Raw genomic sequence first — 17,701 nt, 5'->3', positions numbered from 1 at the left:
AGCAAGAGGCTCACTGGGGCCCTCCTGTCCAAGCAAACAAGCATGTGGTTCTCATTTGCATAAATGAATTGTTTAAAATGCTACCAACCTAGCTCGTCTAGGGTTTACCTTGCCCCTTCCCCACCAGGCCACACAGACCTGGTAGTTCTTTGTGGGAGGGCCCCCGGGGCTGGATGGCTGGAGGGAGGAGGAAGGCTCCATTTCGCGCCTCTGCACCCGTGTGACCTTCCCCCTTCCAACCATGCTCCCCAGGAGTCTTCCTTTTTAAGGACTGTTAAAACGAGTTATCTGGTTTGTGGGGTTATGGGCCCTTTCAATACTTTTCTGTATTTAAAATACAGTAATGCGCACAAAGTATAAAGTAACAAGTGAAACAAAGAGTACAACTGGAAAGCCTTCAGAGCTTGGGGAGAAGCAGCCATTATTTCCAGGTCACAAGTGTGCGTGGGCCACATGGCCACAGTGAATGCAGTGGTGGGGAGGCAGGCCACGTGGACTTTGCACTGCAAGGAACACACAAGATGGAGAGGTGTGTGCTAATGGCAAGGCTGGGGACAGTGGAGGACACAGTCATCCTAGACAAGAGGGCTCGACATGCCTGGGGACCAGGGGAAGAGTCCAGTGATGAAGACGTGATCACATGACCACAGAATTAAGTCCTGCCATGTCACCTCTGCACGGTAAGGGTCCGGGGAGGCACCAGTGTGGATGATGGAAGAGTTTCAGTTGGCTCCTGGAGTGTCAGTCCAGTTGGCCAGCAGAGTGGTGTGCAGGGAGAGTTCCAGACTGAGGTCTGAGCAGGAAAGACCCTGAAGTCCCCACGAACTCGGGAGCCCGGTTTGGTTGGAGGGGGTTCCTGAGGAGGGGGCCTCCAGGGCCCGCTCTCTGGGCAGGGAGGCATTCAGGGACCCTGGCCCAGCTGAACAGGGAGAGGCCAGGAGGAAAGAGAACCAGGATAACAGTGGGCGCCCAGGTATGGCAGGACCAGGGGAGGGGACCAGAAGGAAAGGGTTCAGCAGCCTTTCTATTTTATTTTTTTTTTAAAGATTCCATTTATTTACTTGAGAGAGGGGAGAGAGAGAGGGAGCATGCAGGGGTGAAAGGTAGAGGGAGAAGAACAGACTGCCCACTGAGCGGGGAGCCCAATGTGGGGCTCAACCCCGAGATCATGACCTTAGCTGAATGCAGATGCTTAACTGAATGAACCACCCCGGTGCCCCTCAGTGGAATCTTGAGGAAGGGAGGGCAGCACCTCCATAAATATCCACATGGCATCAGGAAGAGGAACGGACTTGAGCCAAGAGTGGGAGTAGGAAGGAAATGATGAACTTTAACATAGCGTCACCATGATGCTGGACAGACATTCAAGCTCGACAAGGCCACGGCTCATACACACCCCGTCCTAAATCCCAACGGCTGGCTATTATGATAGAGAATTTAAATTACTTTGTCATCAAGGTGTATACTGTGCTTATATACCTCCTTACTGAGGAATAAAAATGCGCTTCTTTCCAAAGAAAAACTAAACATTTCCACCAAGTAAATGACAATTAGGCTGAATGACAGCAATCCCTACTGAGAGCACGATGTTATTATACTGGGTCTCAACTGTCATTACACAGTAAGTCGCTGTCCTGGGAGGGGGACTGGCTTCCACAAAGCCTGCTACCTTGACATCAAAGGTCTTACTTTTTTTGATTCTTGGATTATATACCAACTGTACACAATTTATCCTGTAGTTAGATCTACCCTAAAGCCCCGAGAGCGTTCGTGCACACAGCCTCACGTGGGCGGCTGTTACGATGCCGGCTCTAATGGGCCCAGCCGGGCCCACCCTGGGGGCAGGAAGGTGCATGCGTACAAAGAAGCCAGATGAGGCTGAGAATGGGTTTGAAGACCCTTGTTCTAGGGAACACAGATTTGGCAAGCTGAGGAGGAACATGGGACAAATTCATTCCACGGGAAAACAGAGGAAGAGGCACTTGGAAGTTTCATTTCACGCCCAAGCTGCAGTCTACACAAAATATTCCCCTCAAATAACTTGGAAACCTTTAGAAATCAGTGTTTCAGTTTTTTACTCTCCAAATGTAATACAATTCTTTAGCTAAAACAGGAGTAATGAGACAAAATGGTCCTGAAAAGTACAATAGAAAAATACTGTTCACTGGTTTATTTTCCCGAATGAGAAATAGACTATTTACAAATGAGCAGATCTCCAACGATGTGCATTAAAATGGCAAGTCTATTACTAACTGAAATCTAAATGAAAAAAAAAAAAAAAAAGAAATTTATTAAGGCACATTTGATCCGTGAGCTGAAAACAAACAAAAGGTTCTGGTGTCATGACAGACTTCATTTCACTTTTGTCCCCAAAACATGCGAGCACCGAAATTGTCAAAGAACACTTAGTACTTAGTAAAACAGGAAGGAATGTAAAAATTGAGGAGGGAAAAAGCGTGTTCGAAAGGAAATCTTTGGAGATCAGTTTACTGCAAATAAAAGAACACTAGACACACTCCTGATACACATACTGGAGAAATGACAGAGCTCTAAACAATGGATATTAAATAAATTAAAGGTATTTCGGATACAAAGAATAAAACAAAACAGTAATTAAAGAATGAAACAACCATCTCCACCAATAATGTAACACAGACAAGATGAAGTGAACAAAACCAAAATACATTTTCCCCCAATGCTTCCATTAGGGCGGGTTTTTGTTTTTGTTTTAGCTTGTGTACGTTAGATTTATTACAATAATTCTTCTTTGTCATTCTAAATATTAATAATAGTTTACCCTTTAAAGAGAAGGGTCAGGAGGAGGAAAAAAAAAAAACAAACAAAAGACAACAAATCCTTCTTGGAACTGAAATCCATTAAGCCACATGAACGACCACAAGAACAGCCACACATCTAACTGTGCTGCTCCTTCTCCCCTTGCTTTTAAAACAATACGTGACCATGATGAGCACAAGTTTGGGGGAAAGAGTCAATTTTGGAACGCTCTCCCGACAGTGATGATACAGCTAGTAATCACATTTCATTATTTTACAACTGGAACACAAAACGGCTTGGGGAAAAAAAAAATTGTTGTAAAAAAAAAAAAAGACAAAAGGTAGAATCTGTGCAATGTTAACAGTTACAACAAAACATTTACCAGAGTTACAGTGTTCTGTTACAATAATACTTTGCAGAACGGTCATGTTTTCTGCCAGAGGACTGGTGGGAGGGGGGTCGTCTGAAAAGGAAATGCATAAAAGAACAAAACCAAATAAGTTTTGTTCATCAGGTACATTTCAAGTCATCATTAAGCAGGTCTGCTACACAATGTTCAGCAAAAAAATGTGTTCAAAGGCAAACATGATCACATTTTTGTTCAAAAAGCTCAATCATCAAGGAGTCCTTTGTAAGAAAATCATGTGTAAAATATATCCTTGTATGGACTTCAAAAACTGATCATACAAAAAAATTTTTGAAAAATAAATTAGATAATTAAAAACGTCTCTTCCAGCAGAGCTAGACGTTAGGCTGTCCTCATGGAGCCATTATTGCTGTTTTTACTGTAACTTGGGTCATGTTTTTCCAGCCACATCTCAGCTAGCTGCTGCGTGGACCCATATGTGGACGCTTTGGACCCCAAGCACATTTTGTACTGTTTGGGATCGAGATTGGGATCACAAAAGACAGGATGGTGGACGTGGACCACTCCTACTTCTTGGCTTCTGAACGTCTTCAAACCTGCCTGGACAACCTTGTTGAAAAGGTCCACATCCTCGAGCCCCCAGCCCTGGATGGAAATGTCAAAGCCACCGACTCGGACAAGATCGCCCTTGTAAATACAAGTAATGCCAAACCCATAGTTTCTCCAGAAGCCAGTTTTCTGAGTGAAGGCAAAATGGTTATCGCTGGGAGCTTTCCCACTATAAACAATCTTTGGATCGTACTGGCTAAAGATGATTGGAAAATATATTTGTTGGCCCAGAACCGTATTTGCTCGACACCGCTGAAGGAACTCTGTAGTAAACACGAGGTCAACGTCACAGAAAAACAGCAAAGATTCGTTATTGAACTGGGAAGACCCCACTTCAAGGGCCAGAGCTCTCGAAAACTCTCCAGACACGGGCAGAATCTGCATGTCCGCTTTGGGGTACTTGATGCGATAATCTCTCATGAGTTCAACTTGTTTGGCCTTGTCGGGGTTGGAGTCAGAATTGAAAAGCAGAACCACGAGCTTGACGTTCTGATTGGGAATGAGACACGTCTTCTCAAAGTTCCCCATAAATCTCACAAACATGTCGAAACGCCCGGACAACGGAATCAAGATATTTATCTTTTTCTCTTTGGGTTCTTTGTGCTCGTTCTTTGACCCAGAGAGCTGAAAGGGCACGAGCTTCTTGAGGGAATTGGAGAGAAAGGACAAGGACCCGGACTCCTGATTGATCTTGCTGGCCAGCTCCGCGGCGTCCAGCTCCTCGTGCTCCACGAACTGGATCCTGCTGAAGGTCTGCTGCAGGTACGCGTGTCTCCGCACGGGCACGGTCATCTTCTTCCCCTTGTGCTTCCTGTAGAGGAGCAGCAGGTCCAGGACATACTCGGCCCCATACATGGGGTTCACCCGGCGGTAGCCGTACTGTATCTCCTTGAAGTCGATGATGCGCCCTCTGGTCTTGGCGTTGGCGTTGATCATCTCCATGACCTGCATGACGATGTCATCCAGGGCCTCCCGCTGGGCGGAGTCCATGCCTCTGCGAGGGGGCTGGCCCTCGGCCGCCGAGTACAAGTACTTGCCGGTCAGAAACTCCCACTCCAGAATCTCCTCCCGCTGGCGGGGCTGGAAGCGCATGAAGGAAGGCGGGATCCCCAGCTGGAGGTCCTCCTTGGGAACCTGGGTGTTGCTGTACCGGCCCATGAGCACGACCTCCCGGTGCAGCTGGACCGTGCGGTGGCGCAGCTCGGCGATCCTGCGGCTCAGCACGTAACTGTGCAGCCGGTACTGGTAGGGCGGGCTTTTGTTGGGGTGCAGGGTGATGGCTCGGTGGATTTTACTGTTATGGAGATCCCGAATGTAGCCCTTCTTGTTCTGTTCGTAATTCTCATAAAAAAGCTGCTGCATCTGTTAAGAGAATAAACACAGAAATATGGCTATTTTAGTGTTATGTGACTCTGTCCCTCTCTTTCTGCTGTTCCTTACACACCTGCATGGTCTTTAAGAAGAAACAAAACCAAAACTCTAAATATCAGAAATCTTTGCAAATGAGCCACAGCATACCGGAGGCCTGAGGTAAAAGCCCAGTCTCCCGCAGTCCAATGAGATGAGAAGAAGAAATGCAAACTGCTTCAAGAAAGAAGGCTCATCGATAAGCAGAGCTGGCCGACAGAATTCTGCGGGCAAACAGAAGCGTGAGAAAGTTTTCTTACGGGAAAAGGGTGATCCTGAGACCGCAGGGCACCGAGCGCGCGCGCCTGGAGGAAAGGCCCTCTGCGTCCCCACCAAGCCCCTGTAAGGAACCCAAGCGCCAAGGCCCCCTCCCCTCACTGAAGGCAGGCACCCAACGAGAGCCGCCGTCCTTCTGGAACAGCAGACCCTGCAGCGACGTGGTCTAGGAATAAACTGCACTGACAGAGTGAAAAGGAAAGCTCCAGGAGTATGACCTGACCCAGGATTAATGCCGCTGCCAGTGAGCTAAAGAGAAGGCAAGAGAAGAGGCCGGCCACCGGGAGGGGGATGCCATCTGTGACACCAAGACGCTGCTCACTGGAAGTGCACGTGCTGAAAAGCCTTTCAAACGCCTGCGAGTTCCTGTGTCAAGTGCGCCCCTCCCCCACAGCCTCTGTGCAGGCACTGGTGGAGGGTTGGGGTGGGGGGCGAGGGGTGTGTCCTCTGTGCTCAGCACCAGCACAGCGACAGGCTCAGAAATGTTGAGGTAAGAGGCAGGCAATTCCACCAACTCGCCCCCGTCCTATCATACAGGTTTGGGGCCAGGGAGGACAAAGGGTGGTGGTCCATCAGCCCCAACGGCGGCATGTTCCCTCAAGTTAGACAGGGAATGTACTTAATTCCCTTGTACAACCGAGCAACAAGATGACTGGTGAGTGTCTACAACACCTTCTGGAACAAAGAATAAAAACCTACAAAAATCATTACAACGAGTCCCGTTGCATTTGTGGTTCATTTTTGGGTTTTGTTCACATTGCTAAATACTAACTCTTGATAGGATGATATGTATTTGAACCAGGCAGTTTACTTATTTACCTTTGGAAAGTCGTATTTTTTACTTTTTTCTTTCCCGACACACAGCAATCACCGTAACAGAAAAGCGCAGGTTAGCATTTTTACATCCCATTTTCTTTTTTTTTTTTTTTAAAGATTTTATTTATTTATTTGACAGATCACAAGTAGGCAGAGAGTCAGGCAGAGAGAGAGAGGAAGGGAAGCAGGCTCCCTGCTGAGCAGAGAGCCCGATGCGGGGCTCGATCCCAGAACCCTGAGATCATGACCTGAGCCGAAGGCAGAGGCTTAACCCACTGAGCCACCCAGGTGCCCCGCATCCCATTTTCTTCTATGCAATACCTCAGGCTACCACTAAATAAAGCCAGTAAGAGTAAAAAAAAGGGAAACACTTCAAAGAATGAGAGAGACAGAGGAACGCAAGCCAGGTTCTATGCGAGGCCTCCAGCCACATCCACTTGCTCGCTTAATTCTCAGGGACCTGAGAGTCTGGTGAACGCTGACCTTCTCAAGGTCAGCTCTCTCCTCTGCTAGACACCTGCGAGGTCTGTCCGCAGACCAGGACTTGGCATGGAATGCCAACATCTCAGAAGGGCCCTCACTCTTTTCAACTTTGCTTCCCACATGGTCTGTGATCAACACAGGACATGGAGACATGGAATTAGCCACTCAAATCACTTCTAAATTTTACAATTAATTAGAAAAGGCAGTCCAAGTTTAAAAGAAGAATGGAAGCGCAGCACATCCAGCTCTGGAGAGCAGCCCCACCTCTCAGCGTGCCAGGAGGCAATGGGCAAACGCAGGATGCTCACGACCCACGTGCAGGGGCTGCTCTCGGCAGCCAACACAGGTGGCGCCTCCCCACACCTCTGATCTACGGTAAGCTGCGGGACAGTCCGAAGCAAAGCAGCAGTCTGGGGTTTGCTTAGTTGGGAAAGCGTGAAGCAAGGGAGGTCTGAGCTCCTCCAAGGCCTGGCTGTAAGGCCACAGACTTGAGCACGGAGAAAACTACAGTAACATAAACACCCCATGACAGGGGCTGGGCAAGAACCTGATCATTTGCCTTTCTTTTTATATGGGTGACAACAAAAGGTTTCAGGAACTTCCTGCCCCAGGAGTTCACATTCATCTTCCAGCCGGACTGCCTCCTGGGTGCCAACTGTAGGGCTGCAAGGGGACAAGTGAGTGTCCCGTGAGGTTGCCAAGCCAGGAGAAATGAAATCTGCCCGCAGGTTCTAAGCTCCCAACCTTTACGCCCTGCATGCCTGCATGCCCCAACAGGAGCCTGGAGGCCCTTCTTCCAGTTTTTGCAAGGTCAGCCTTCAGGACATGCATCCCACAGAGGGTGTGCTATCTGATCCCCAAACCCGCCTGAGGACACTGCCTGGGTGCAGGGGGAGGGGGTGCGGCGAACAGACTATGCAAAGGCCACAGCCAAGAAATCAGCACCAGCTCAAGGCCCTTCCACCTTCCATCACAGCCAAGAAATCAGCACCAGCTCAAGGCTCCACGACTAGAACCAATAAAATAACTACTGCATGCCAGATTATGGAGGGCTACGTAATAGTTTTATAGACATATTATTTTCATTTTGTCTGCTTATAATTTCCAAATTTCTAACAGTGAGCATGAAGAACCATGACTTGTTTTAAAGGTCCCTCCATTTCCAAGAATGTGAACACACTGAACCTTATAGGTTGCTTTTCAAAATTAGGTCAGAACAGCCCACCCAGCCCAGCTGGGCTCAGGGGAGGGGAGTCCCAGGTCCTGCTCTTCCCAGCAGGGCTTCCCTGTGGGGCTCCCTGCAGAATTCTGTCCTTCCCTCAGGGCCCTTCGACACCGTAGCAAGAATGGTCTTCTTAAAGTATGAATCAGAAGCCTATGGCTAAAAATGAAGTGGTAGAACCCACGATCCTCTCTTCCCAAATACCTTCAGAGAGAAGAAAGAAAAGAAAGGAATAAACTCACAAGGACCAAGAGAATGGGAGAGGAGACACGGGAGGTGGGGGTAAGAGATGACCCCAGATTCAGAGGAAATGAGCTTGAGTGAAGGAAGAGGACATCTTTCTCCCTTTAAAACCCCAGGAAAGATGCTGCGAAAGGCAGGGGTGAAGCCCAGTACCGCACCCAGTGGGACTAGACAAACATGGAAGCCATGACACCCCCCATCCCCTCCCAAAATGGCCGGGAGACACTCCCCTCTCCCCACCACAGGAGTGGGGGAAGGAGGGTGGGGGCACATGTCCAGCATCTTCAAAGACAGGCTCCGAGTTACTCTGCCATTTAGACGATGGGGGTGTTGCCAAAATTCACGCAGGACCACCTCCCAATTGTTGTAACTAAATCAGGACAGGCAAGGAGCAAATATCATATCATTTACAGCAGTTATTCCTGAACATAACTGTCTACAAGTCCTTTCCCCTACTCTTCTTGGGTTAGTTCACTGGTAAGCACATAATCCTGAACTTCAATTTCTCCTGCAATCTGAAACCTGGACAGGGTGATCAAGGCTGACAACCCGGAGGGAAACGGAAAGTCTAAAGAGAAGGGCTCCCAGCCCTTTTCCCAACTGGGTCCCAGAATACTCGCCCTCCACTGTCCATCCCAAGCAGGGGACTGGATCAACTAAATAGGCCATACACATCTAGAGTCCTCCCACAGAAAGCATCATCCAAACAGCCAGGTCACTACAAGAGAGAGCAGTTTAGGAAATCTCGCCTACAGAGCTTCCAGCTAGCTTCCGCACTGCCTCAGTCTTCCCGGGACCATCCACAGCCATGGACCATCAGGCAGCTGAAAGCCTGGTCCAGCGGGAGAGATGGAGATGAAACAGAGAAACAAGAGCTTGCTGGGAAGAGAAACAATGTGGTGAACAGAAGGAAAACTCAACAAGAGAAACAAAAGACAAACCTAGAAGGCATCCACTCAGAAGATAATACACCCATGCAACCAAAACTGAATACTATAAGAAAATCAGAAAACCGAAAGGCTCTTGAAAATCAACATAAACTAGCAGCACAAAAAAAGAAGAGTAAAATTTGAAAATAAAGTTGAAGAATATCCCAGAAAACAGAAATGATAACAAAACCAGAAAAGTATTCATTCCACCACAAGAAAGCACACCAGGGGAGAAAATAACAATACAGAAAATGGGTTCAGAATAAAAAGACTAGTTGCCTGATTTAAACCCCAACCACCTGGTAGAAAGAATATAAATTCAGAACACCACAAAGAAAGCACTCTGAAAACTTCCCAAGATAAGAAAAAAAGGCCAGGGTGCCTGGGTGGCTCAGTGGGTTAAAGCCTCTGCCTTCGGCTCAGGTCATGGGCTCAGGTCATGGTCCGGGGGTCCTGGGATCCAGGCCCGCATTGGGCTCTCTGCTCAGCAGGGAGCCTGCTTCCTCCTCTCTCTCTGACTGCCTCTCTGCCTACTTGTGATCTCTTTCTCTGTCAAATAAATAAATAAAATCTTAAAAAAAAAAAAAAGCTCTCTCTTTAAAAAAAAAAAAAAAGGCCATCTCGAAATAAGAGGGAGTGAAAATTATTCCCAACGTACAATTCTCCTCCTAACAAAATGATCCATCAAGCAGGAGGGCAGAAGAGAGATTTTCAGGCAGTGGAGGACTGTCCTACCTTGTACTCAGTCTTTCCCAGCTCTGAAAGGATATGCCCTTCTAGAATGAGGGAATATATCTGAAAGGATGATCACACAGCATCCTGGAAACAAAGGGTACAACAGAGAAGAAAGAGAGCCTAGAACGACAATGCAAGGAGGTCCCCACAAGGAGAGTATAGTGGACTGGATGTCTGCACGCCCCAGATTCACACGCTGAGGCGCTCTCAGTGTGAGGGTGTGTGGTGTGGCCTTTGGAAAGGAACTGAGTTGAGATGAGGCTGTAAGGGTGGGGCTCCCATGGTGGGATGGGGGCCAGATAGGGGCTTCGAAGATGGGACCAGAGCACTCTCTCCCCATCATGGCAGGACGCAGCAAGAAAGCAGCTCTGTAAACCAGGCAGAGGGTCCTTACCAGACCCTGACCCTAGGGACGCCTCCACCAGACCCTGACCCTAGGGACGCCTCCACCTTGGACTTCCAGGCCCCAGCACTGGGAGAAACACACGTCTGCTGCATCGGCCACCCTGTCCACCGAACTTTAGTTCTGGCAGCCTGAACAGACAGGAGAGACAGAGGGCTCCAGAGCGGGCTGAGGGAACCAGCGCGCGCACGCACGCTCACGACCTTTATGTTCAGAGTCTAGCTCAGGCCTGACATGAGACGCTTGGGGGATATTTGGTGAGCTTATGGCAAACAGTAAGGTCTTTAGCACAGCAGGCATCAAGAAACTGCTGCATGATTTCAATGCAGAAGAGCTCAGCTGATGAAGACTGACAGGATAACTAAGTGGTAACTAATATACTGGGACAGGGCTGGGGTCCTCTGGCTAAAATATACATATATATTTTTTAAAGATTTTTTATTTAGTTGACAGAGAAATCACAAGTAGGCAGAGAGGTAGGCAGATAGAAATGGGGAAGCAGGCTCCCCGCTGAGCAGAGAACCCAACGTGGGGCTCGATCCCAGGACCCTAAGATCATGACCTGAGCTGAAGGCAAAGGCTTAACCCTCTGAGCCACCCAGGTGCCCCTAGAATATATTTTTAAATGCAAAAATCAGCAGTATATTTGAGGAAAAATACATATCCTTCCAGACAAAGGATGTAGTTGTTATTTGTCCTTTACTCTCTAGAAAACCAAACAGATAACTGCACATCTTACTCTCGGCTATCAAAACCCCACCCGCGGCAAGCGAGCTCCAAGGTCTGGTGTGGAGTACAGGGTCTGCCATGCGTCACTGGTTCTTCTTACCCACTCCCCAGGACACCACAGCTCCAAGCATTTTTCAGGACTATGTTTTTCAACATTTTTTTTTTTTTAAAGATTTTATTTATTTATTTGACAGGCAGAGATCACAAGTAGGCAGAGAGGCAGGCAGATAGAGAGAGAGGTGGAAACAGGCTTGCTGCTGAGCAGAGAGCCCGACTCGGGGCTCGATCCCAGGACCCTGAGATCATGACCTGAGCCGAAGGCAGAGGCTTTAACCCACAGAGCCATCCAGGCGCCCCTCTCAACATCTTTTAGAAGCTGTCTGTGGCCACGACTTTCACAGTGACTGACGTCTAGGTAAGCTTTACCGGAAACACAGCATGTGTGTGCTAAAGGGATAAACACAAAGAAAAGAAAATTGCTGACAATGACTAACCAGGTTTTATGGCCTTAAAATCCCTGGAGCCATTAGAGACCAAGAACGTGAACTGTAGTAAAGTTGTTGTAGGCACCTTCTGGCTAACCTCCACAAGTCTGAATGAATGTTGTTATATCCTTTTTTTTTTTTTTATTAATGAAATCTTTTGCAAGACGAGAGAGGGAGGGGTGGGGAGTGTGCAGGCGTACGCGAGTGCACGCACGTGCGCGTTCGGGGGAAAGCACTTGTTTTGTTAAAAATAAGGCCAAGTCTATGTCCAGACTAGCTGGTGCCCTCCCCTCCTGCATCACCCTAATATCACTACAAAATAAACATTTTCAACAAAGAAGCCATGCACCTGCTATGATCCTAAGAAAAATCTCAATAAATGCCAAAGTACAGCTCCTCTTACGAAAGGGCAGATGTGGACAGAGGTACCATAGAGGGAAGCCGTGCACCTCCACATAAGGGTATTAATGGTGATACAAAAACCCTGCCCAAGTCAGTTTCTAGTGGTACCTTTTTGCATTCAGCACAATCACCAATCCCCATCAGCGTCTATACAAAGCCTTATTATAAATGGTTTTGGTGGAGACGGCAGGAAACTTCTTTTTACCCTCAGTGCAGCGGGGAGAGAAAGGGGGAAATGCAGATTTCAAGGAAATTTTTTTTTTTTTTAAATATGAATACGACTTACAAAGCACCTTCAGAATTTAGAACAGGGAATATAAAGTGTAATTCGAAGCAAAAATTTCAATGAAGGAGACACTAAGGCCAAGTTAGAAACAAATGATCCAGAAATCATCTGCGGTTCCTGGCACGGAGATGGGGAGGGAAACACCAGAAGGGAAAGCTGGGTGCTGGTTCCACTGATCAGACTTCTGTGTCCACATCCAAATGGGCCGGGTCCTGGGCAAGAGCTCACAACACCTTCCCCAGCCACCAGCTATCCCTCCTCCACTTTTACCCCAAATCACCTTTTCCACCTGTTCACATCAAGTGATCTTAGTGCTTCTGAATCTCCTTTCTGCCTCTGTAGTGTTGTAGGCATTTGCTTTTGTTTTTCAAATCCTTTGCAAAGTTCTCCTCAAATCATCCTTGTTTTTATCTTGACTGGTTCCTACCTTCCTTGCTATTATTTAGACTTTGCCTACCTTTTCTTTTCTTCCCTTTAAAGATGTCTGTTGCATTTAAGAAGGTGTGTACACTGAAGGTGAGAAGAAATTGGACCACTCTGCTCTTGGGCGCTTGAATGAGAAACAGCTGGATCATTATGCTGAACGTCTCCATCTTCTGTCCATTATACCTCTTTTCTCCACATTAAAGCCAATTTTCTATTCACTACAATGTTCCCCATTAAGCAAGTAAGATGAAGGTAAGATTTAATTTCTGGACTCCGGCAATTTCCCAGATTCAACAGGAATGAAGTCCCCTACACCCTTAAGAGGTATAAGTGCTTGTCTAAAGTAAGTGTTTAGCAAGTTAAAGCTGCTATTTCCCTGGGAGAAAGTACAGAATGTAACAATGTAAAATAAACATTAAGAAATAAGACTACACGGAGACATTTACTGACTTTATGCTACCAGTAAGTTGTAAGGTCTCGGGGGAGTCACTTGAATTTGTTGGATCTCAAGTTTCTCCCATTTATAAAATGACTATATCGTACAAGAGGTTCCTTCAACGTGAAGAATTCTAAGATACTACGTAATCTTACATGCTAGTTTAATAAAACTTATGTTTTAAAAAATTTTTATATGCTAGTTTTATAAAACAGTCACATATAATTCTAAAGTCATGCCCTAATGTTCTTCTACCCACTCGCTCTGATGTGGTCAAAGGTACAGTATTCGAATGTTACAGGCTCCTACCCTCACTGAGTCAAACTGTGTTTGGAGCATTAGAAGAGAACACCACATTGCACCCAGTTAACTTTTTTCATCTTATAAAAACAAACTTCCAATTCTGCTATAAATAAAAATTAGTTAAGGATAGGAGATTTGTAATAGTTCATTTTAGTAATTCCATGAGTGGCAAATAAGGAGGTATTTTTGTTATAAAGAATATTTCGAATGTCAACAAATTTGAATTTTAAAAGGACTTCGTTAAAGTATTTCAATAATCTATAATTTGGTACATTCTCTTAAAGAATATTATAAAATGGGAAGTTAAAAAGTACTGCAGAAGAAAACACGAAATTGGTGTGCATACGGGTTATTTTATAATTACAAGGTCATTCCTTGGCTAAAAAACACCAAGGAAGTCCTTTTAAGATGCATACAGTACCCCTGTGGTTTCATTTAATTTCCAGTGTCCATAGAACAGCCCCTAATCTTTGTTCTAGAAAGTACCCCCATAATCCTGGACTCCAGAAAAGCCATCTCCTGCACTGTGACATGCTTCAGGACCGTGACTCATTCCATGGTAAATCTGAGAGGGGCTAATAAATATCAAGGTCACACTATTCCCAGGAACCTCCAGCCCAGCTGGGAATAACCATCAACTATCCACATCTAATCCTCAGTTAACGAACATGAACACGGTCTACGGTCTGCATTAGCAAATGTCCTCGGCGTCCTCTGCAATGAAGGCCAACATTCTCATTAAGTCATGGTTCTTCCCAGTAACTGTTCACATTAATGTCCATCATTAAATATGTATTTCAGCCACATCAACAGTCACTGCTCCAGATCGATAGTTCTCTCTTAATTCTGATTTGTGCAGTGTTTCAATTCTCCGCAGAGGATTTTTTGTATCCTTTTGTGCTGAAAAATGCGTAACAGGAAATATGGGTTGCTAAATATCAAGAGACCGTACCTGAATAGTTTCAAAATAATCTTATTCACAAGCTTTAAATATTTAAATTAACATTCTCATATACCTAGAAGTAGGGTTTCCAGAGAATTTATTGTCTGGGGCAGGGCCTTTTGAGATGAAAGAGAAAACCTGTTAATAATTAGGCCAAGATTGGCGGCATATACTGGCCTGGCCCTGGCTCTCAGAACATATGGTCCACTACAATCCATATCAGGTCTCTCTCCTAATTCGTTTTGTATAGGCTTTGCTGATTTTCATCCAATTAAGTTCAAGGATTAGGTGCTTTGTATCTTAGAGTCCATTCAAAAAAGCAGATTTTTCATGGGAATTATGCTGGGCCTCTAGTAGTAAAAAATGAGAGCTGTATGTTTGTGTCTCAAATCGGCAGTGTCAAAATCTGAAATCTAAACGCTTTTTTGAGAAGTCGGACGCATTTCAAAAGAACTGGGAATTAAGCTTGGCAAAGTATGGCAAAACCTGTTGGTAGTAATTTGATCCTTGTATGTAAGACTTATTAAGCAAAGTGATCACACTGACATCGAGAGTCTGCGGTGGACAGCTGGCAGTGTGAATGGTCAACAGCTACCGTGGAAAGAGAACACCCTTATCTGCAGTCAGAAAATGATCTAAACTCCCATTTGCTGCCCTTTAATAACATTTGACCTTGCACGAGTCAATTAAGCTTTCCAGACATCCCCTTTCTGCTCCCACAGATAAAGAAGTAAACGTGGCAGGGTTAGGAAGAATGAATGTGTGCACAGCTATCTTCAAATGAACAAAGTCTTACGTAAATGTGGCTCCAAATACTTACTGAACACTCACATTAAAGGCACTCTACCAGGCAGGGAACATCTAAAAGGTCAAGTACAAAGAGAAGATAAGCTTGCACACAAAGATAAAGCACTGAGTGGGCAGCCTGGGCCTGCTCGTGGGGGAACGGAGGGTGAAGGATGGGAAGGGCTCTCTCTAAAGGTGTCTCGTAGCAGGTGCCCGGATACGGTCACCGCAGGCCACCACAGACGTGGCCCCTCATGGCGCTCCTTACTAATGCTAGTCAATGTGAACACATCCAGCTCTCACACTGGAGCTCCAATCCACAGCAAAACCGACGTGAGCCGCAGTCTAAGGGATCACCAAAGAAAAAACCAAAACAAAAACAAAGCTAAAAACAAACTTACGGGGGCAATATGGGGGAAGTATACCAGGTTGGGAAGGGACACAGAAATCCAGGCCCAGTGGGGTCAGATCTTCTGATTTTTAAAAGGAAGAGGGCTATTTTTGTATAGAGCCTCCTAATTTCTAAATGTTCGAAACTAACCCAAATTTTAGAATGAGAGACAGAGAAATATGAGCCAAAATAAATCTGTGGGCCAAACATGGCCTATAAACTCATTTTCTTCTGGGTTTTTTTAGTCAAGATTCCTGATTTGTTGTGGAATGTCTTTCTAAATCAACACATTTTGAACCATTTTGACTTACCATGTCTATCTAGTAATATCGTACACCCAAATGCTCACTAAAGATCCAAGCAGGCTTCAAATGATGAAGGTCTACTGAGTTAGGGCAACCCCCTGGAGCTGTGGCCACAAAGTAAGGCCACCAGCGGAGGGCAGCAAGGTCAGTGCTGAGGCGAAACAAGAGCACAGCCCAATTCCTGTCCACCCAAGCCCGTGAACGTGCAGCCCCATGACGGTGAGGGAGTCCGGCACGGGGATGAGGACGGAGTGCGTTTTGGATACCCTGGTTTACTAATCCTGCAGTTCACCGCACGGAAGTCCGAGAAGTGACTCTTATTCCACGATTATCACACAAAGGCTTGAGTTCTTCAAAGCTTTCTTTAAGAAAAGGGAAAAATGGAAGAAAAGGGAATGTTTGGGGGGAAAGGTAGCTCTTATTACTTTAAATTTTAGAGTATGGGGCGCCTGGGTGACTCAGTGGGTTAAGCCTCTGCCTTTGGCTCGGGTCATGATCTCAGGTCCCTGGGATCAAGCTTTGCGAAGGGGGCTCCCTGCTTAGCGGGGAATCTGCTTCTTCCTCTGTCCCTCCCCCATGTGCTCTCCTCACTCTCTCTCAAATAAATAAATAAAATCTCAAAAAAAAAAAAACCTCTATAGTATCGGTTTCTAGAGAAGTGATAGAAATAAACATTGTCTAAACACAGGCAACCAACAAAAGAGAAAATACAATGAAGGAAAGACAGTCTTTTCAGCAAATGCTTTCAGAACAACTGAACGTGCAAAAACACACAAAAATCAATCTGGACCTCAACTTTGAACCCTTCATAAAAATTAACTCAAGATGGATCACAGATCTAAATGTAAAACACAAAACTATGAAAGTCCTCGGAGATAATAGGAGACACCTAGACCACCCTGGGTAAGGAGAGGACATTTTAGATACAACACCAAAGGCACGATCCACGAAAGAAATAACTGAAGTTGAACTTCATTAAAATCAAAAACTTCTGCTCTGCAAAAGACACTGTCAGGAGAATGAAAAGAAAATCCATAGACTGGGAGAAAATGTTTGCAGAAGACATCTTGGATAAACAACTGTTGTCCAAAATGGATTAAGAACTTACTCAACAACGATAACATAAGCAACCTGATTTAAAACATGAACAAAAGACCTTCACAGAGAACTCACCAGAGAAGATACACAGATGTCCAATAAGCATGTGAAAAGATGTTCAACATCGATATGACATTCAAGAAGTGCAAATTAAAACCAGCCACCACTACACAACTATTAAAATGGCCAAAATCTAAAATACTGACAAAACCAACTGTTGGCGAGGATATGGATCAAGAGGGACCTCTCACTCAGACATGGTGGGAAGGCAAATGGCACATCCTCTAAAGACAGTTGGCAGTTTCTTACAAAACGAAATGTACTTCTACATTAAGATGCAGCAACTGTATTCCTTGGTATTTACCCAACTAAACTGAAAACTTCTGTTTACACAAAAACCTGCACACAGATGTTTAGAGCAGCTTTATTCATAAATTCCCAAACTCAGAATCAACCAGTATGTCCTTCTGGTAGGTGAATGCGTAAAGTGCAGTATATCCAGGCAGTAGAAAATTGTTCAGAACTAAAAAGAAAGGAGCTATCAAGCCAAGCAAAGACACAGAGGAACCTCACATATATATTACTGAGTGAAAGAAGCCAGTCTGAAAGGGCTACAGACTGTAGGACTCCAGCTATAGGACATTCTGGAGAAGGCAAAACCGGGGAGACAATAACAAGATTAGTGGTTGCCTGGGGCTAGGGGAGGGAGGTGGATGAATGAGGGGAGGAGTACAGAGGGTTTTCAGGGCAGTGCAACTACTCAACACACTGTAATGGTGGATACGGGATATTAGAAATCTGTCCAAGCCGAAGAACGTGCAACGCCAAGAGGGAATGCCAATGTAA

The 17,701-nt window shown here is 45.7% G+C and overlaps 1 protein-coding gene across 1 annotated transcript in view; it reads right to left on the bottom strand.

The window, feature by feature from the left end:
* Window positions 1-2,058: 2,058 nt before the first annotated feature.
* Window positions 2,059-17,701, bottom strand: part of CHSY1 (chondroitin sulfate synthase 1) — a 70,815-nt gene continuing 55,172 nt past the window's right edge. The window contains exon 3 of the mRNA XM_032835991.1: window positions 2,059-5,113. Coding sequence (XP_032691882.1) covers window positions 3,524-5,113 — 1,590 coding nt within the window. The 3' untranslated portion in view covers window positions 2,059-3,523. The remainder of the gene's footprint in view (window positions 5,114-17,701) is intronic.

Source organism: Lontra canadensis, unplaced genomic scaffold (assembly GCF_010015895.1).
Source record: "Lontra canadensis isolate GAN:19392208 unplaced genomic scaffold, GSC_riverotter_1.0 scaffold89, whole genome shotgun sequence".
Lineage (NCBI taxonomy): Eukaryota > Metazoa > Chordata > Mammalia > Carnivora > Mustelidae > Lontra > Lontra canadensis.
This window is presented reverse-complemented; position numbering and strand designations above follow the sequence as displayed.